Below are 22008 nucleotides of genomic sequence, written 5' to 3' on the forward strand. Positions count from 1 at the left end.
TTTCACACTAGTAGTATATTCAAACTGATGTAAAATTTAAACCAAGTACTGTATAAAATCATTGGTGATAACAGTTACCTGAAGTAAGGAGAAAAACACCTTTGACTCTTAGAAAGCAGCATGGGAAAGGAGAATAAGTTACTTATTTTAATCTCTGGTTGTTTTGTAGGTACTACTGGTTCAGGGGTACCTAGCAAAATCAGGCTGGGGATTTCCAAAAGGAAAAGTAAACAAAGAAGAAGCTCCTCATGATTGTGCTGCTAGAGAGGTAAGTTATTACAGTTTGAAACATAGTAGCATTTGGTGGTTATGCTTTGAATTGTGTTTTTAGCCTTAGCGACTTGTTTGGACCTCTTTCCAGAACTTAACTATGTGAAACAACTTATCTTTTATAATATAACGGTTGATTCCTTTGCTCACAACTCCCTATCATTTATTCTTTTCTTGTTTCCATTTTCTTTCATTGTCCATTTCTTATTCCATTATCTCTTAACTTTTTTTCTTTTTTGTATCTTCACCTTTCCTTTTAGAATTGGATATGCAATTGGTAAAACATTTTGGCTGTTATAACCCTTGTTTTATGTTTATAGTCTTGGCTTCCAGACAAGTGCAGAATTTGGACTTTTTAAAGAAATTTACATTTGTTGCTCAAAACCCACTCTAGCTTCCCCACTACCTATGGGATGAAGTTTAATCCTTTAAGTATTGAAACTCTACTCCCAACAAAAAATTTAGCCCTTCCTAAATTTATCTTTATTCACAATCAAAAGGATTTATTCTTTGTACCCGGAATTTGACTGCTTGTTTCAGCCTTTAAACTTTTTGCTTATATCATTTCCCCACCTGGAAAGTCATCTCTTCCTGACTTTTCCAATCCTATCTAGATACCTTTCTAGACCCAGCTCAAATTTCCCTTTTTTTTCTGAAGGGCTGCCACCAACTAGCTGTGTATACAGGACCTGAGTTTCTTCTTTGTAAAATGAGGTTTAGAGTGAATAATTTCTAAAGTTCATTCTTAAAATTTTACTTATTTTTAAATGAAGCCAGTTAGCTCTCTCCTTCATTTGTCTCTGAACTTGAATAGCAGCTGTTGTCTTTATCATTTGCTTGGCATTAATTGCACAGCACCTTGTGATGGATTGTGCACTATATTCTTATATATGAATTCCTTATCATTTATTATTATTATCCAGTTTTGACTGAGTGTTTTCCTGTAGCAATGTTCACTACCTCGTTTAAGATTGGGTAGTGAGGGATAATAGGTAAAATTATTATAAACCACTAGTGGTTATTTACCATATAAACTGTTAGTGGTTATTTATTTTGGAATAGGATTTAAAAAGCAATTGAAAATGACTGCATTTTAAATTCAGTATGAAACAGCTTACCTAAGTAAGTATTTGCAGCAACTTACAGACAAAGTCGTTACATACAAGTTAGTAAAAGTTAATGCATACCCCTTAAAATTGAAAGCCGTTTAGGAAGCAGGTGAGGAATTGCCACATCCTCTTTAGAACTGTCCCTTATCTTTCTGTAGGGTGTGTGTGTATGTCAGAGTTATATGCCATTGAATCAGCTCCGACTCCCAGTGACCCTATGAATGAGTGATGTGTACAATGTCCTGTCCTCAGCAGTCCTGCTCAGCTCCTGCAGACTCACGCCAATGGCTTCTTTCATGGAGTCAGCCCATCTCACATTTGGTCTTCCTCTTTGCCTGCTGTTTTCTGTTTTCTGCAGCATTATCAGCTTTCCAAAGAACCTTGACTAATCATAATGGCAGGAGACAAAATGGAGCAGTTGTAAAATCTTCCCTTTTATGTCCTCAAATGTTGTAGTCCTCTTAACTTCTAAGGGAAGGACAAGATGGGAACTATAGCATCCTACTTAGAGGACTTGGTCTGTAGTCGTGTGCATGGAGTTAGGCTAGTTCTGTAGCAGTGAGATAGTTGTCATAAGTCCACAAAAGACACTCCATTAACTGGGATAACGGAAACTTAGGCTAAATAGGCTAAGATCAGCTGTCTCTGTAATTGGATCTTCTTGGGGGAACTTGGAGGAAATCAAATACCTAAACTTGGAAAACCGAAGTACCCCAATCCTAAGGGGTCTACTTGTATCTTCCACTAGAAGCCTCCATTTGATGTTATACGCTATATTGTAGAGTCAGGATAATGCAGAAACAGGGTATTTTAGGTGAGAGAGAGAGGAAGTTAACCTGTGAACTGAAGCACCAAGATGTCACTTTGGTTTATTTTGTTTGTTCTCTGCTCTGAGATACTAAGATAAAAGCTTGTTTTGTTCATGTGCTGCTAATTTCAGTGATGACTTGTAGAGTACCCTAATTTGTATGAAATTAAATAAAATTTATTCTTAGGGCATGGGAAGTGGGAGAATGGACTGTGGATGATAGGATCTAAAGATAGTCTTGTGGGGAGGGATACAACCATTATGGGAGCTTATCTCCGTTTTACAGGTGAAGAACTGAAACGTAGAGCAGTTTAGTAACATGTCCAGAGTCTCAAAAAGCAGCTGAATAGGGACGTAAACACTGGTAGTTGGGCTCTGGAGTCCGTAATCTTCACTACTACAATTTAGGCAGTCAAGGAATGTATGTAAAGGGCTATTTCTAAGCACTCACGTGCACAGATGAAAACAAGGAATTTGTGATTTTTAAGTATATGTATTTTCTAATTACTCACTTTTCTGATTGGGATCAATGTAAATTTTTTGTTTTGTTTTAGAATTTTTGTCTTGCTCTGAAGAAAGCACAGGCATTCTGAGGAACCATATTCCGTTAATTTCAGGGAAAAAAAATTCCCTTTGATAAATGATCCTAACTTCTGACCTTTCTGACCTAAATAACATCTTTTAGCTGATAAAGGATCTTGTCAGAAAAAGCTTAACTTTAATTTCTGTAAATTTTTGAATTCAAATTTTTAAAGGCAAGCCTTTGACTTTTATTCCGGATTTTTAAATGACTACCTTTGTCATAAAGAGAAGTTTTGGTATTAAGGTGGAGTGTTGCTGTATCAGTGTACTCAGGCTGCCATAACAAAGCATCACTGCCGGCATGGCTTAAACACCAGCAGTTTACTTCTCGCAGCTCTGGAGGCTGGGAGTCCAAGGTCAGGGCACCTGCCCATTTGGTTCCTGGTGAGGACTTATCCCGGCTGGCAGTTGGCAGCCTTCTCTCTGTGCTTGGGTGGCCTTTCATGGGTGCCTGCATGAGTGCAGACAGCACTAGTTTCTCTTCTTGTAAGGGCACCAGCCTTTTGTCACCCCCTCACAGGCCCTAACTCCAAATACAGTCACACTGGGGGTTAGGACTTCAACGTAAGAATTTGGGAGGGATGCTGATCAATCCACAGCAGTTGCTAGTTTTGAGTGATGAAAGTATTCATGTAGCGCTGCTGTTGCAGTGTGTCCTTTGCCACGTGGTGGTGCTGCAGTGTAACAGGAGCAGCCCTGAGCGAGGCGGGGAACCACCAATGTTAAGTCTTAGTTGAAAACTAGATTGGTATTCCATTCTTGATAGGAGATTATGTTAATATCACAGTGTTCCTTTTAATTTTCACCTTATTGACTAATCTGTACGGAGAAATTTTGTCCTAATTTTTAGCTGCCATTTGTTAGGCTGATGCCTTATGCACTTTGAAGTTAGGCTGTTCTACCATTGGTACTTAACCTTAAGTTGCTAATGTTTCAATTTAGTTGTTATAACATTTTATTTTGGGTTATTATAGTTGTATTAATGTTATTATTTCACTGTGTATGGCTGTCCAGGGGTGTTTTGTTACGCTGTAGCAGAATTTGACACATCCTGTAAGGGCTGTGTACCTGGGCTGAGCTGGAGGAAGCAGTGGCAAGCAGGCTTCTCAGGGAAAAGGTTTGATTCGTTGTCAATAGAAGGCGAGGGACCGTCTTAATTAGTAATTTCCAATCTTCTCTTTGACCTTTTTGGTTCACCTTCGTTAATCAGGTTATTTCTGATCACTTTTATTCAGTGAAGTAGATTTAGGACAAAAATGAAAAATGTTTTCTGGATATTGTGGAAAAGATATGTTAGGATAACCTCAGTATATGTTTGTTGTCAGTTGTGTAATACCAACTGTTCTTGAGAACAAGCAAATGATACTTCACAGTTCACTTGAAGTTTCAAGATTTCATATTGTTACTTATATGGTAAAACAATATTATAATGAAGCTGTGTGCTTATAAGATTTTATCTTCACAGAATTTGTACAGAGGAACTATTGGTTGGCTTATTCCACCTCTTCCTGTAGGCTTAAAGGACATAAAGGATTTCATCATCTGTCTATGCCGATGCTTTTGGGGTAGTACATTTTTAAATCTTGGTTAGGGATTTTTATCTGATACCATTTGGGAAGTTACTGCTATTCCATGTGCCAGGAAAATTAACTATGTGTTATACTACAGGAATGGATTTGATTCACAGAAAGTGTGGTATTAAAATTTTTATCTTTGATGTCTCCAAACGAAAGTGAGCTATTAAAACTTTTTCCTGGTAAATATTTGATGAGAATGAATACCTAATTTTAGAGGCAAATCTATGTCACTTTTAGAATGGAGAGGTTATATGTTACTTTGTTGTATTTGTTCTAAGTTTGGTTGTAGAGGATTTGAAGCTGCCTGTGCTAGCACCTATGGCCCTTTTCATTTTGCTTCATATTGTACCACTTCCGCCCAAAATTTTTTCAGCTGTAGCCATTCCCAGCTCTCTAAATGGAATACTTTTTCTTCTTACCTATCTGGCAGACTCTTCATCTTGTAAGTTCTAGCTCACGTGTGTCCAGCAGAAGGGCATTGCTATCCATGACAGCCTTCCAGAGGTGACCATGCAACTCAAAACTCCCACCTCACTTCTACCCCAGGCTGAGTTAGGCACCCTGATTCTGTATCCCAACAACACCCACTACCCCTTGGCACATATATTATAATTATTTTTTTCTTTTTAGACTGACTCTTTAAAAAGCAGTACTTTCTGATTTTATTTTTGAAGTCAGTGACTAGGATAGTTCCAGTCACTTACTAAGCATACAGTATGTGTTTGAATGAATGCACTAAAAAGAACTAATCATTAACTACCTGTGACTCCTTAAAAATTGCATTAATATTGAGATAATTTCAAGTACGGAGAAAAAATAGTAAAACTAATACAAAGAGTAAACACCCATTAGTATTTTGCCATGTTTGCTTTATATTACTTTTGATACATATGTGTGTATGGTTTTTATTATTGTTGAATAATTTAGGAGTAAATTACAGACACAGTGCCCCTTACTACTTACTTCTACATGTGCTTTTTAAGCACTGATGTTATCTTATGTAATCAGAAGTGTAATTACTAAATTCAAGAATGTAACATTGAAGGTGCTGTTATCTGTCTCATGGACAGTTCATACTCATATTTACTGATTGTCCCTTATAGTTCTTTTCAGCAGTTTCCACCCCTCCCCAATCCAGTATCCTATCCAGGCTCATGCACTGTACAGTTTGTAACACAAAGGTAACAGACTTTGCTCACAAGGAACTTAGATTATACAATTTACTTTCAGCATAGTTGCTAGTTATACAGACTTCATGACTAGGAGTGTATACTTATTTCTAATTATAAGGTATTGTCGAAGGGAGCTAAAGAGAATAAGTAAAAATAAAATAAAGATCCATGTATAAATTAGTTTTTAAACTTTTTTGTTGAACTTTTATGTTTATAAAAACAAAGTATGCTAATATTAGCAGTTTACTCATTTTTGTGTATTTATTGACCTGTGAAACCACCACCCAGATAGAAAATACTTCCTCAGAAGATTCTTGCTTACCCCTTCGCAATCAGTACCTGCATTTTTCCATATTTCCTGGAGGGAACCACTATTTTGACTTGTGCCTCCATTGATTAATTTTGCCTGTTCTTGAACTTCCTATAAATAGAAGTTTGTGTTTTGTGTCTGTGACTTAATATGATGCCTGTGAGACTCATCTATGTTGTTGCATGTATCAGTAGTTGGTTCTTTTTTATTATTAGTTGGTTATTTATTGTGTAGTATTCAAGTATAATGTGTAGTGTTCAGTGTATAAATATTCAGTTCTTTATCCATTCTCTTATGCATTGGATTATGTCCAGTTTTTGGCTATTATGATTGAAACTGCTGTAGATATTCTTGTACATGTCTTTTGAGGTAAATAAGCCCTCATTTCTCTAGGAGTGGATTTATTGAACCATAGGGAAGCTGTATACGTATTGCCTATAGTTTTTCACGTGGTTGTATCAATTTACATTCCCACCACCTCCATATGAGAATTTTAGTTCTCCTGGCCTACAGATGGAATTATCAATTAAAAAAAATTTATTCTGTGTTAATGGATTGGAAGAATCAAGATTCTAATGGTATTTTATACAGAAGTAGAAAAAACAATCCTAAAATTTATATGGAACCTCAAAAGGTCCTGAATTATCAAAGCAATTCTCAAAGAGTGGAAGGCATCACACTTCCTGATTTCAAGCTGTACTATAAACTATAGTAATCAAAACAGTGTGGTACTGGAATAAAAACAGACAGATCAGTGGAACAAATCAGGAGCCCAGAAATAAATGTAAGCATATATACAATCAGCTAATATTTGACAGTTGAACCAAGAAAACTCAGTGGAGAAAAGACAGTAAATGTCTCTTCAGTAAATGGTGCTGGGAAAATTAGATATCCACATGTAAAAGAATGAAACTAGACTCTTGTCTTACACCACTTACTAAAGTTGAAATGGATTAAAGACTTAAATGTAACACGTGAGACCATGAAACTCCTAGAAGAAAACAGGAAAAAAGCCCTTGACATGGGTCTTGGCAATGAATTTTTTTTTGAATTTGACATCTAAAGCACAAGCAGCAAAATAAACAAGTGGGACTATGTCAAATTAAAAAGCTTCTGCACAGCAAAAGAAACAAAATGATTGTACGGAATGGGGAAAATATTTGCAAACTATATCTCATAAGGGGTTAATATCAAAATAAATAAATCATAGAACTTATCAGAAACAAATCCAATTTAAAAATTGGCAAAAGACCTGAATAGATATTTTTCCAAAGAAGATGTACAAATGGTCAACAGATATGTGAAAAGGGAAATGCAAATCAAAACCACAATGAGATATCACCTTATACCTGTTAAAATGGCCATTATCAAAAAAGATGAGACAATAAATGCTGGTGAGGATGTGGACAAAAGGCAACCCTCCTACACTGTTGGTGGGATTGTAAACTGGTGCAGGCACTGTGGAAGCAGTATGGCGTTTCCTCAGAAAATTAAAAATACCTTATGATCTGGCAATTCCACTTCTGGGAATATATCCAAAGGAAATGAAAACATACCTTGAAAAGATATCTGTCATAGAAAGACAAATACTGTATTATCTTACTTAGCTGACCCTTGAATAACAGTGTTTGAACTGTGGGGGTCCACTTAGATGCAAATTTTTTTCAATAAATAACCTGTACTGGTTTTTAGTCTGTGGTTGGGAATCTGCGGATAGGGAGGGCCAACTATGCACTGTTCCATGTCATTTCATGTAGGGGACTTGAGCATTGGCAGATTTTGGTATCTGCAGAACTGTGGAGGTCCTGGATTGAATCCCCCGTGGATACCGAGGGAAAATTACGTTTTGGGGGAGTCAAAAGTTACGTAGATTTTCAACTGCTCAATGGTCACCTGTTTGTAGAATCTGGGGAAAAAAGCTCATTAAAAAAGAGATCAGATTTGTGGTTACCAGAGGGGGGGCAGTTTTGAACTTACAGTTATAAGATAAATAAGTGCTAGGGGTGTGACGTACAACATGACGACTAGTAGTTAACACTGTTGTGTGATGCATATAGGAAAGTAGGTGAGAGTAGGTCCTAAGAGTTTTCGTGACAAAAAAATTTTTGTTTGCTTTTTATTGTATCTGTATGAGATAGATGGATGCTAACTCAACTTACTGTGGTAATTATTTCACAGTATATGTAAGTCAAACCATTATGTCGTACATCTTAAACTTATATGTTGATGTATGTCAGTTACATCAATAAAACTGAAAAAGATCTTACGGCTATTTTGCAGTATATACAAATAAAGAATCGTTACATTGTATACCTGAAACTAATATAATGTCATGTTAATTGTATCTCATTTAAAAAGTTTTAGTCACTCTTAGGGGAATGTCGTGGTTAATCATTGTTTTTAATTTTGAATTTTCCTGAAGTTTAATGATGTTGAGCACATTGTCATATTTTTATTGGCTATTTGAATGTCCTCTTTTATTAAATACCCACTTACATGTTATTCATGTTTTTAAAGTTGGGTTACTTGTCTTATTGATATATAGGACTTTTTAATATATTCTGGATTTGAGGGTATTGTGAATGTCCTCTGGTTTACGTCTTTCCTTTTGACTCTCTTAATGGAGCCTTTCACGAAGAGAAACAATTTTCTGTGTCATTAATGTGTAAATTTTTAGGTAAACTAGTCTTAAGGGTTATAAATCTAATATCCATCAAGATTGATTTATAATAGAAAACGTTTTAAAGCTCTGTTTAAGCAGTAGAGTAGATCTAAGAAAATGAAAACCAAAGCATCTCAATTTTTACTCTAATGGGAATATTCAGATACCATACATGAGTTGTGAAATAAATCCCACGATTAATGGTTTAATTACATTGTATTTGTATATAAATGTTAAGATTTGGGGAAGTGGAAAATCATGAAACCTCTATTACTGAGCCTTCGGAGTTTCATTTTGGAAAAGGTATATTGTTTTGGTATGTTTGAATGTCAGTGATCACCTCTACCATAGACTATTTCTATGTATACCTACAACGCCAGATATAGAAATAAAGAAACGAGAACCTTTTTTCCAATGTCACACATGTACTTACCTGGTTTGCCATTCCTAAAGTAGGAAATACAAATAATGTCTTTCCTTTTCTGTATACCATTGAACAATTTTCAAGTGAATATGTTCAACCTACTTCTTAAAATTAGGAATAAAAAATTGAGCATACTTAGGAGAATACAGAAATTGTGATAGAAATGAGCTAGGTGTCATGGAGGAACTTAGATTGGGAGTTATAGACTGCACATGCTTGAGAGAAGACTAGATTTGCCCTTAGTGAGGGAGGTAGGAAGGTGTACATGAACTGACCAGGGAAAGAGGGAAGAGACAAGAGAAAGAGGTAGAAATATCTCGTCCACACCTGTGCCTTGGGACAGATGCAGGCCTGTGCATGTGTTCTAATGTCCTGCTGATTGATGGGGAGATGCTGAAACCAGAGGGAAGGGGAGGAGCTGCCGCATGAAAAATGCACAGGGGTTTTTAGCCACTGAGAGTCCAAAGCCTTTTAGATTTTGGAGGTGAAATGAGTAAGGACGTTGTCAGAGTAATACAAATGTTACTTGAAAGAGAACTTTAAGACAAGAAGAGACCAGTGGTTTTTATTTTAAACAGAAGCCCAGTATGTTAATCAGATTAAGCATAGAATCTTTGGTTGAAGGAAAAGGTGAAGGCTAGATATAACATTAATTCCTGATATTTATGTTCTCCCAGTTCTTCCTCCCCAGCCTTTGAGGCACTCCTGAGGAAAGCCAGTTTTAGAACCATTAATCCAGTGCACTAGTTTTCAGTTCTTTTGCGTTTACAAACTTCCGCCAATGTGGTTGTAGCTGTACTTTTGGAATCTGTCAACTGAAATGTTAGTATTAACTACAATTCAATGTTCATGTTTGAAAAGAGTTTTATTTGGGTAAGACGTTTTTTAGTCTGTAGCTTGGTATACATACAGATTCATGGATGCTGTGACTGAAATCCACCTGTGGTCCCCGGTGATGCACTTCCACAGATTGGGAACCACTGAGGCACTCTTAACATCTTAAGGTTTCTGGAGCCAGTTACAATGTGTATGTGGGGGCTTCCCCACACCAAAAAGAAGTTTTAGATACCAGGTGGGTTTCCTACAAGTCAGCGCAAGTCTGGCACTAGATACCAGAGATAGCATCAGCTCCCACAGGTGGAGAGCTCAGTCCTACTAGACTGCCTCCACTTCAGATGCCAGTCTCAATTCCAGGTTGTCACCTGTGCTTCTGACCCGCCGGCTATAGATTGAAAGTTCCAGTGGACCCCTTCCTTGAGTTCAGAGACATTTTCCTTACAGGTTGCTGGTTAATTAGGAAAGGATATAACTCCCGGAACAGCGAGATGGCGGAGATGCATAGGGCACGCTACCGGGAAAGGGCTCGGAGCTTCCATGCTTTCTCCTAGAGCACCACTCTCCCCAAATCTCTGCCTGGTCACCAACCTGGAAGCTCTCGGAACTCTGTTCTTTTGGGTTTTTATGGAGGCTTCATGACCGAGGCATGGTAGTGTAAGTCATTGGCCAATCTCTGGCCTGTCTCCCCTCCCTGGAGGGCTCCAGTCTTCTCACATGGTTGGTTTTCTTGGCAGCCAGCCCTGATTCTCAGGTTTGTCCCAAAAGCCACTTCACTAACATCATAAAAAGCACCTTTGTTGATCTTATCGCTTAAGAACTTCCAAGGGTTTTAGAACCTGTGTACCAGAAAGGGGAGACAAAGACCAAATATATATTTCTTACTGTAAATCACTATGTCACTCATGTCCCTTCATTGAATAGGTGAAGAAACTGAGGCTCAGGTATCTAAAGAGGTTTCTCCATAGTGGAACAGGTCAGTAGAGGCAGAGCCAGAGCTAGACCCTGGGTATAATCGGGTTTCTTGCCTACTGTTTCCATGCCTTTAATTGCCTGCATATTTCTGAATTTTTGCCTTTGAAATAAATTTTAATGAACTCTAGAGGTCTGACAGCAAAAATTGAAAATCATCATCCAAATTTGTTACTTCCAGGTCTTTGAAGAAACTGGTTTTGATATCAAAGATTATATTTGTAAGGATGATTACATTGAACTTCGAATCAATGACCAGCTTGCTCGTTTGTACATCATTCCAGGAGTTCCAAGAGAGACAAAATTTAATCCAAAAACCAGAAGAGAAATTCGGGTATGTAATTGAAAGTATTTTCAGGTTGCTGGACAGTAGCCCAATTGAATGAAGTAGGAAATTGCTTTTAGAAACTCCTTGATGATAATTAACTAAATGAATTATTTTCATGTGTTTCAGAACATTGAGTGGTTCTCCATAGAGAAATTGCCCTGTCATAGAAATGATATGACCCCAAAATCCAAACTTGGTTTGGCACCTAACAAATTTTTTATGGCTATTCCCTTTATCAGGTATGTTCATATTTCTTGAAATACAAAGCTAACCTTCATAATTTTTTATTGTAAGTTTCTTTATATAGCCAAGTTTTAAAAGTGGACTCTTAATGTTTCCGTAGACCGTTAAGGGACTGGCTTTCTCGAAGATTTGGAGATTCCTCAGACAGTGACAATGGATTTTCCTCAGCTAGTAGCACACCAGCTAAACCCACGGTGGAAAAATTGAGGTAAACAAATATGTTCATAGGATTCTGACTTTCTAATAGTTTTTAATACAGTAGATTTTGCTTCTAAAGTTTGCAGAGCTGTTGGATTCGTTTTATAGGTACTATTTTGTTACAGGTCTCGGATAGTAGAAGACTTTTTTTTAAAAGGGTTTTTGATGAGTTTAAGAAGGTTAACTGGAGTTGGAAAGGAGCTTCAGGTACATTTTTAAAAAGTGTACACAAGAGAGTACCAATACTGTAGATAGATTGGGTAGATAGATAGAAAGGAAGAAAGAAGAGAAAAATCTATGTTTATACTGCTATTTCTCTGTTCTCATATTGAGGATATATTGAGGTCTGGTTTTGTGTAGGGAGATGAAAGATGCTGAGGTATCATTTGTTCAGAAAGAACTGTGAAGAGTGGGGTGGGCTTCCTTCTTTCCCTATTTTCATAAAGAGTGACTGTTACATGGATATGAACCACAAAGAACATTTTCTTAGTTGGAACTTAATAGTATCTAAACCAGTTACAGAGCAGGCTAAGTAATTTTGTTAAAGGAGCATATATATTTGTCATCAACTTGCTAGACCCTCACCTATATTAAGTTCAGAGACAGTTCTTTTTACATTTTCTCTAATTTAGATGTACTGTTTTTATTCTAGAGCTTTAAAAATTAAATAAGAGTAAACCACATCTGTCAATATTTTTTAAATACGTAGAGAATATTCCATTTTAGTTGGGTTTTATGAAGACAGGAGCTTGGACTAAATGCGTTAGGAGTCATTTCTGCCTCAGAATTATGATGATGATTACCAAATTATATACCACTAGACATAAGTGAAACAATGTAGAAAAAATAAAGTAGACAGGAATACAGCCAAGATTAAAAAGAAAGACACTAAAAAGTTAGGAAATAGTATTTGAAAAAAAATTGTATGACTGCATGTTTTGGAAAATCTATCTACCGTAGGGTGATATAACTCCCATATTTTTTAGTCTTAGGGTTTATGGTCTTAGAGACTAGAATAAGGAAATAAACCAACTTCTTAACCAAATTCAGGTTTCTTAGAATAGTGTGTGTTTTAAGTATATGGACTAATGCCTGGGGTGATGGGTGGAGGAAATAACCTAAATTTTGTCTAAAGAAAAAGTAGAGAGGCTGTAATTTTATTGTAATTTTTAAATGGGAAAGGGGAAGAACTCTGAAATATTTAGAAACAATCCTAATACAGCCCTTGGGATTAGTGATTCTGGACTATATTATACATGTAACTGGTACTATAGAATGATATTTCTCAAACTATTGTATGAGTACAGTCTTACAGTTGCATGCTTTTTGCATAAGAATTTGAGACTGAATTTTTAATTTGCTCATCCATTGTCTTAGGTCCCTTATATTTTTGCTTTAGAATATAACTTAATTTTTCATATCCTCTTCCAGCATGGATGGGGTCCATAAATGACGTGTGCAGGATCAAATTCTATACTTTAAACATCCTAGTAAGAATATGAGCTGTCTGCCTATTAACGAGGAGAATCCAGTTACATTCGTTTGTTTCAACTAAATTTCGGAAGAATTATTTTCTTCACATTTTTAAAAGTATAATCACTTGTAGGGAGGAGGTGTTGTGGATAGTTTAGAAAAGTGTGGGATTAAAAATAACAGACTATTAATTCATTCAAGAAATACTGAACACCAGGTACTCTGCTGCCTGCTGGGGATAGTGGACAAAGCAGACGAGTCCCTGCCCTCGTGGAACTCACATTCCAGTAAAAGGATATAGACAATAAATAGCAAAGTAAAATTTGTAGTCTGTGAGGTAAACTGTTGAGGTGTTGGAAGAACTCTAAGTGAAAATTTTCTGATCTTATTTTTACTTTTTTAAATCTTGGTATAGTCGAACCAAATTCCGCCACAGTCAGCAGTTATTTCCTGAAGGTTCTCCTGGTGACCAGTGGGTAAAGCACAGACAACCATTGCAGCAAAAGCCATATAATAATCATTCTGAAATGTCTGACCTTTTAAAAGCAAAGGTGAGTGATACACATTTAAAAATTTTCACAACTTCAGGTCATTTGACTTTGAAATGTATCTGAATTGAAGAATTGCAAATTAACATTCCTAGAGCTCTGTATTGTTGATCAAAGGCTCCTGCGTTCCTGACTTGTGATGTAAAGCAGGGGTGAGACTCCTCAACCTTTACAGTTTTGCTATAAATCCAGTGTAGTAAGTAATAGGAATTGACATCTGACTTTGGTATTTGCTATTAGTGAAAGATTCATTGGTGTGTTTTATTCTAGTGTATGATTATAACACTATCCATTCTTCTCTTTATTTCTTAGTTTTCAGTTACAGTTGACATACAATTTTGTACACCTGAAACTAACATAGTGATTAGATATTTATATAACTTACGAAGTAATCACCCTGATAAGTCTAACACCCATTTGACACCATATATAGTAATTACAATATTATTGACTTTATTCCCTATTCCGTACTTTAAATCTTCGTGACTGTTTTTATAACTGGCAATTTGTACTTCTTAATCCCTTCTCTCTTTTCACCCAGCCCCAAAACCCCCTCGTCACCCCCAGTCTGGCAGTCATTAAAATGTTCTCTGTATCTGAGTTTGTTTCTGTTTTGTTCTTTAGATTCCACATATGAGCAAAATCTTATGGTGTTTGTCTTTCTCAGTCTGACTTATTTCACTTGGCATGATACCCTCTAGGTCCATCCATGTAATTGCAAATGATGAGTTCATTCCTTTTTTATGGCAGAGCAATATGCCGTTGTATATATGTATCATATCGTACCACATCCAGTTATCTTTTGATTGGAGTATTTCATCCATTTACATTTAAAGTAATTGATAGGTATGGTATGTAGTTTTTGCAATTTTATTATTTTCTGATTGTTTTTATAGTTCTTCTCTGTTCCTTTCTTAGTCTCTTGCTCTCTTTTGTATGTTGATGATTTTCTATAGTGTTGTATTTGGATTCCTTTCTTTTTTTTTTAAAGTTTATTGGGGTGACAACTGTTAGTAAAATTACATAGATTTCAGGTGTACAGTTCTGCAATACATCTATATATCACATTGTGTGTTCACCACCCCGAGTCACTTCTCTTTCTATCACCATATATTGGCTTTCTATTTCTTGTATCTCTCATAGATTTTTGGTTGTGGTTACCAGGCACTTTATATACCTAGCTATGTTTGTAGCAGTCTATTTTAAGTTGATGGTCACTTAAGTTCAAAAATATTCTAAAATCACAACCATTTTTACTCATCCCTTCCATGTTTGTTTTCTACTTCTTTTGTGTGTGTTTGTATCCTTTAATTTACTATTGTAATTACACATGATCTTCCTACTTTTACCTTTTAACCTTTGTACTAGCTTTAATGTTGGTTGATCCACGGTTTTTATTATGTTTGCCTTTGTCATTGAACATTTTTTTTCTTGTGATATTTTCCTATTTATTTATTTGTTTATTTATTTTCTTCTTAAAGAAGTCTCTTTAACATTTCTTGTAATACCGGCTTGGTGTTGATGAACTCCTTTAGCGTTTTCCTTGTCTGGGAAGCTCTTTATTTGTTCTTCGATTCTAAATGATAGCTTTGCTGGATAGAGTGATCTTGGTTGTAGGTCCTTGCTTTTCATCACTTTGAATATTTTGTACCAGTCCCTTCTGGCCTGCAGTTTCTGTTGAGAAATCAGCTGATAGTCTTGTTGGGAGCTCCCTTGTAGGTAACTAACTGCTTTTCTCTTGCTGCTTTTAAGATTCTCTCTTTGTCTTTAACCTTTGGCATTTTAATTATATGTCTTGGTATGGGCCTCTGGGTTCATTTTGTTTGGGATTCTCTGTACTTCCTGGACTTGTACCGTGTTTCTCCGAAAATAAGACCTAGCCGGACAATCAGCTCTAATGTGTCTTTTGGAGCAAAAATTAATATAAGACCCGGTATTATAAATTTTTCTTATTTTACTATAAGACTGGGTCTTATATAAGACAAGGTGTAATGTAATATAATATGTATAATATAATATATATAATACCAGGTCTTATATTAATTTTTGCTCCAAAAGACGCATTAGAGCTGATTGTCCGGCTGGGTCTTATTTTTAGGGGAACAGGGTATGTCTTTTTCCTTCACTAGGTCAAGGAAGTTTTCTGTCATTTCTTCAAATTGGTTTTCAATCTCTTGTTCTCTCTCTTCTTGTGATGCTAATATTGTTATGCTTGATGTTGTCCCTTGAACTTTCCTCCTTTTTTAAAATTATTTTTGCTATCCTGATTGTTTTCTGCTGTCTGGTCTTCCAAATTGCTGATTTGATCTTCTGCTTCATCTATTTTGCTGTTGATTCCATCTAATGATTCTTCATTTCATTTATAGTATCCTTTGTCTCTGACTAGTTCTTTTTTATGTTTTCTATCTTTTTTTTTTTTTTTAATGTTTCCATTGAGATTCTCATTGAGATCTATTCTTTCCCTAAGTTCATTGAGCATCCTCATAACCAGTGTTTTGAACTCTGCATCTGGTAGATTGCTTGTCTCCATTTTGTTTAGTTCTCTTTTTTTTGGAGCTTTGTTCTATTCTTTTATTTGGGACATATTTCTTTGTCTCCTCATTTTGGCTGTGTTCCTATGTTTATTTCTATGTGTTAGGCAGATCTGTCACATCTCCCAGTCTTGGCAAGGTGACTTTTTGTAGTAGGTGTCCTGTGGCACTGTCTCCCTGGTCACCTGTACTGGGTGCTCTAGGAGTGTCTCTTATGTGGGTTCTGTGTGCTCTCCTGTTAGAGTTGAGGTTTGTTTGCTGTTGGCAGATGAGTGGTGGATTGGCCCTCAGGCTGACTGGCTGTGACTACAGCTTATGAGCTGTTGTGTGGGAGCTGACCCCATGGAGTGGGATTCACTTTAGCAGGGCTCTGGTGCCTACTGAGACCACCCTGTGGGTGTGTTGTTTGTGGAGATGGCTGATGGTGCTCTGCTATGGTCTGAAGCTGGCCACAGGTGTGCTGGTTCTGGGGCCTCTTGGGCAGGGCTCTGGTGCAGGCGCAGATTAGCCACTGCCTGTGTCCAGCCCGGTGCCACCTGGTAGGAGCTACAAAGTGATCTGTGTTGGTAGATGCCTGTGCTGGGTTGGAGGCGCCTGGGATTGGCTAAGCTGCACACCGAGGCCGGCTGCCACTAGTGCCAGGCTGGGGGCACTAGCAAGAGGCACAGGGCACACCTAGGACAGCCACTGCCTGTTTGGGGTTTATGGACCTTAGAGAGATTCTAGGAAAGTCCACAGTGCAGCCTATACTTGTGTGGAAAAGCTGCTGAAAGAGGTTCAGATAGGGCTTGGAAGTTGGGTGGGGCAAGAGCTTGGAATTCCCTGGGCTGGGGTGAGTGGTGTTAGCCGGGTTAATGGGGCGCTGAGATGTGGCACTTGCCTGCGCTTGTGGGGGGTGGGCTCAAAAAAGAGGAACAGTGGTGTCTGTTAGCACTTTTGTCCCCCGAGAGAGCTGTCCTCATCCCTATCCCTCTAGCCCTCACCCTGAAGCTACTCAATTTATTTCCTTCCTGGATGTCCCTGGTGCTTTCGAGCTGCTGCCCCTGCGTTGAAACTCAGAGTGAGTGAGTCTCTCCTCAGGCCCTTTAAGACCTGCAGTGTCTCAGTCTCTAGCAGCCTGTTGTCTCTCTCTGGCTTTCACAGCTAGATATTGTGGAGGCACTCCTCTTCCTGGCACTGGTGGGCTGGGGAGCCTCGTGTGGGGCTGGGACTGCGTGCTCCTCAGGGGAGACACCTCCACTGCCGAGATGTCCCTCCTGATTCTTAATCACCACTCGGAGGGTGTGGGACCTGCCTGTTCTGCGTTTCCGCCCCTCCTACCAGTCTCGATATAGCTGCTGCTTTATATCCTTAGTTATAGGGATTCTGTTCAGCTAGCTGCCTTCTGGTTCTCGTGATGGTTGTTTACATAATTTAGTTGTAGTTTTGATGTGGTCATGGGAGGAACCAAATAGAGCATTTACTACTCTGAGACCATCTTCACCAGAAGTCCTCTATTCTTCTCTTAATGGACATTTGGTTGTTTTCAGTTTGGGGCTTTTACAAACAATACTGTTAGGAATATTGTGCATGTCTTTTGATGAACATACACAGTTCTTTTGGGTATACATAACCAATAGTAGAATTGTTGGATCACTGAATATGCTATGTTCTTGAGCATACATTATAAACAGTGTTCTCAAGTAATTTGTATCCTCAGCAAAATATATGACAGTTCCAGTTGTGACACATCCTTACTAATCCTCGGTATGGTCTGCCTTTATTATCTAGCCACCCATTTTGGTGCCACTTTTTATTTTCATTCTTTTAAAAAAATATACTGGGTCCATCAAAATTAAAAGCTTTTATGCATTAGAGGACACCATCAAAAGAGGGAAAAGACAACCCACAGAATGAGAGACTGTATTTGCAAATCACATATTTGATAATGCATTAACATCCAGAATATGTATATATAACTTCCAAACTCAACAACAAAGAAACAACCCAATTAAAAAATGGGCAAATGACTTCAGTAGATAATTCTACATAGAAAATATACAAATGGCCAATAAGCACATGTAAAGATACTCAACATCATTTGTTATGAGAGAAATGTGAGTCAACCACCGTGAGATATCACTTCCTATCCATTAGAATGAATATAACAACAGCAAAAGAAAGAAAGATAACCAGTGTTGGTGAGTATGTGGAGACAGATTGGAACCCTCATGCATTGCTGGTGGGAACGTAAAATGGTGCAGCTGCCACAGAAAACAGTTTGGTGGTTCCTCAAAAAGTTAATCCATATGACTTTCCATAAACCAGCAATTCAACTCCTTAGGTATGTACTCAGAAGAATTGAAAACAAAGGCTCAACAGATCCTAAATGGAGGTCTTAACTCCTAGCACATGAGGGACTCAAACACATATATAAGTGTTCATAGTAGCATTATTTATTTACAGTAGTCAAAAGGTGGAAACAACCCGCATGTCTGTCAACAGATACATGGATAAAATATATATACAGTAGAATATTATTCAACCTTAAAAGGAATGAAATTGTTGTATATACGTGCTGCAATATGGATGAACTTGAAACACGTGGTACGTGAAATAAGCCACACACAAAAGGACAAATATTGTATGATTCCTCTTATATAAGGTATCTAGAATAAAGTAGTACCTTGGTTTTCGAACGTCTCCGTTGATGAACATTTCGGTTTAGGAATGCCGTAAATTTTATGGATCTATGGTATCCTTAGATAGTAAAATTCATGCTAAATTTGCAGTGTTAGGGGTTGGTTTTAAAGGTCTGGAATGGATTAATCCATTTTGCATTACTTTTTATGGGGAAACCGTGCCTTGGTTTTCGAATGTTTCAGAACTCGAACAGCCTTCCAGAATGGATTCTGTTAGAAAACTAAGGTACCACTGTAGATAGATTCATAGAGACAGAAATTAATTTGAGGTTACCAGGGCTGAGGGAAGAGGGGTGGGGAGGATGTGGAGTTATTTAATGAGTACAAAGTTTCTGTTTGGGATGATGAAAGAAGTTCTGGAGGTGGATACTGGTGATGGTTGTACAACATTGTAACTATACTTAGTGCTGCCGAATTGTACACTTACAAGTGGTTAAAGTGGTAAATTTTATGTACATTGTACCACAATAAAAAATAAATACCAGGAAGAGCAGGATGGAATTGAATTAAAATTATGTGATACAATGAGTTTCTAAAGCCCTTATTTTCCTACTATTCATTATTTAGTTTAACTTCTTGTTTTCAAGCTATTTTAGGAACTGCTTATTTTTTTCTGTAGCTGGTTGGAATATAAATAAACAAATGTATTTTTATGTTTCTAAATAGTAATAAAGTTGTTATTTTATTCACATTGTTTTAGCCAGTCCTCTTGAAGAGCTGTTCTTTCAAGACCTCTAAGGATAAATAAATGTTTAAAACTGTTAAACTTAGAACTGTTAAACTTAAAATAAGTTAAACTTAGAAAATTGTTTTGTAAGAAAACTCATTTTAAAGCAGTATAATAGCAGGATGTCATTTTTAGGTTTTAGGGATAAAGTTAGAGATAATGGCGCAAATTTTAAAAACGCCAATCTTATGTATATTTTATAAAAAGAGTATTAATTTTAAAATGCTTCTTAATAATTTAAAGTAGATTATAGGGTAACAATTGATCACATCTGCATGTTCCCTGCTCTGAGAGCTGTGGTCAGTGTGCTTCAGCATTTCCTCACAGAAGTTTTCTTTGATAGTCACATAGGTTTTCAAACTTGTTCCTGTCCTCCTCCCATTGTTTTTAACTCATGCATTGAAAACAAAAAGAAATAGGGATAAGGCAAGAGATGTGGAAAGATTTCTAGGGACCTTGCTTTGTGAAACACTATTGTCTATAAGAAAAAATACCAATATGGTGTGGTTCCCTAACGTTTTAGGAAGATTTGGGGTGGGGGGTGCTTTGCTAAACTCTGATTCATCCATTAAACAGATTCATAAGGGTATATATTCTTTTGTCCTATTACATTATATTTATGTAATATAATTTATGTAAAGATTTACATTTTATTTTTTCTTATTGCAAACACAGAATCAAAGTATGAGAGGAAATGGCAGAAAACAGTATCAAGACTCACCTAATCAAAAGAAAAGAACAAACGGGGTCAAGCAGCAGAATCCCTTGATGGTAAGAGTTACACCTCTCATACTGAGAATGCAGTTCACCCTTTTTAGTTCTGTAGAGTGAGGCAGGGCATTGTCAGGGCACATCAAATTGTTATTGACAGGATTTTTATGGAGTGAAATTGTGTAGTTCACCCACTAAAAATCTGTTTAGCTGCTTTCTGTTACAGGTTTGTAACATTGAATCATACACTTAAACTTTGCTTTTTTATGTGATTATTTAAATTAATGTTAATACTGTAAAAACAATATGTAGGCAGCCCTGCTTTCCATAGCACGTCCTTGGCTATTGTTCTATGTTCTTCTAAATAGAGTCTATATTATTTTAATGGTATTAAAAGTTTGGAAGAACATAACAGTGTCTTTCCTTCAAGTTGGTAGAATGTAGAAAAAAAAATAAACAATGCCATAGTTATTAGGTTAGGCCCAAAGACAAATCACTGTGAGCATTTTAAGGCATTTACTTCCATTCCTTTAGTCTGTGCTTCAGAAAGTAATTCATAACTAATGGTCTCCCTGCTTATCTTTTCTGTGAGTCCTGATGTTTGTTTGTTGAATTTTCTTACTGTAGCTTCACTTAATTTTTCTTTCATTAACAGTGGGTGATAACAGTAATTTTAAGTTTTTAGCAAAAATATTTTGCCTGAATTCCCTAGGTTCTGTACCCATCTTGGGGCTTGTTGATACCACTAGCAAAGGCATGTTAAAGATGGGTTTACTTTTAGACTGGGTGCCCTTTACTTTTATTACACTTTTCCCTGTCAGGTTGGCAAAGATGGACAGATAGCCAGTTGTGTATTGTCGAGTGTATTGGCAACACTGAAACATTAATCGTTGATATAGCCTTCTAGACTGTAGTTTGGCTGTATTGAAAGCCTGAAATAGTTCCTATCTTGGTTCTCTAAAAGAGAAATTTAAAGAATATTTACTCCATTACTCTTTAATACTGAAAACAATCTAAATATCCAAGAAGATAATAGTAAATGACAATATTGTAAATCTATGCACTAGACTACCAGGTAGTCATTAAAAAAAATGATGTTACAGATTTGTATGTATTGAAACAGGAATATGTTCACAGTATATTGCATTTAAAACATAGTTTTAGGGGTGGCCGGATGGCTCAGTTGGTTAGAGCGCACACTCTCAACGAGGTTGCCGGTTCAATTCCCACATGGGATGGTGGGCTGCGCCCCCTGCAACTAAAGATTGAAAATGGTGACGGGACTTGGAGCTGAGCTGTGCCCTCCACAACTAGATTGAAGGATAACTTGGCACTGATGGGCTCTGGAGAAACATACTGTTCCCCAATATTCCCCAATTGAAAAAAAAAAGGTTGTAGAATAATAGCATATATTGAGTAATTCCATTTTATTATATAATTATATGAAAAGAATTCACACATGTCTTCATAGAAAAACTGCCTTTCTAGTTTTTTTGGGTTTTTTTTACATTGGAATGAATAGTAATTACCTCTGGGTTGAAAAATGTAATGAATAATTTTATTTTTTCTTGTGTTTCTATATTGTATACATATTCAAAAACTAAAAAATTTTAGACTTAAAAAATAAAAATACCAATATGGGAATGGGGATTGTGATCATATTCCTGGTTTAATTTTCATCCTGAGAAATTTAATAATATATCTTCTTATAATAAGTGAAATAACTTGAGATGTATGTTGTGTTTGTTCATTTTTTTTTAATAGAAATGTGAAAAAAAACTTCATCCACGAAAACTTCAGGATAATTTTGAACCAGGCAAGTCATTTTCTTTTTAAAGTATCTGCCTG

General features: G+C 36.7%; 1 protein-coding gene across 2 annotated transcripts in view; it reads left to right on the top strand.

Annotated features, from left to right (window-relative positions):
* DCP2 (decapping mRNA 2) overlaps positions 1–22008 on the top strand; it is a 51457-nt gene that overhangs the window by 17651 nt on the left and 11798 nt on the right. For both annotated transcript variants that reach the window (XR_004423528.1, XM_033110439.1), the window contains exons 4-10: positions 170–268; positions 10902–11054; positions 11175–11287; positions 11392–11499; positions 13378–13513; positions 20125–20220; positions 21925–21976. Coding sequence is in view for 1 of the 2 variants with exons in the window: in XM_033110439.1 (XP_032966330.1) it covers positions 170–268; positions 10902–11054; positions 11175–11287; positions 11392–11499; positions 13378–13513; positions 20125–20220; positions 21925–21976 (757 nt within the window). In the remaining variant the exon portion in view is untranslated. The remainder of the gene's footprint in view (positions 1–169; positions 269–10901; positions 11055–11174; positions 11288–11391; positions 11500–13377; positions 13514–20124; positions 20221–21924; positions 21977–22008) is intronic.

The sequence above is a fragment of the Rhinolophus ferrumequinum genome, chromosome 7 (genome assembly GCF_004115265.2).
Source record: "Rhinolophus ferrumequinum isolate MPI-CBG mRhiFer1 chromosome 7, mRhiFer1_v1.p, whole genome shotgun sequence".
NCBI lineage: Eukaryota > Metazoa > Chordata > Mammalia > Chiroptera > Rhinolophidae > Rhinolophus > Rhinolophus ferrumequinum.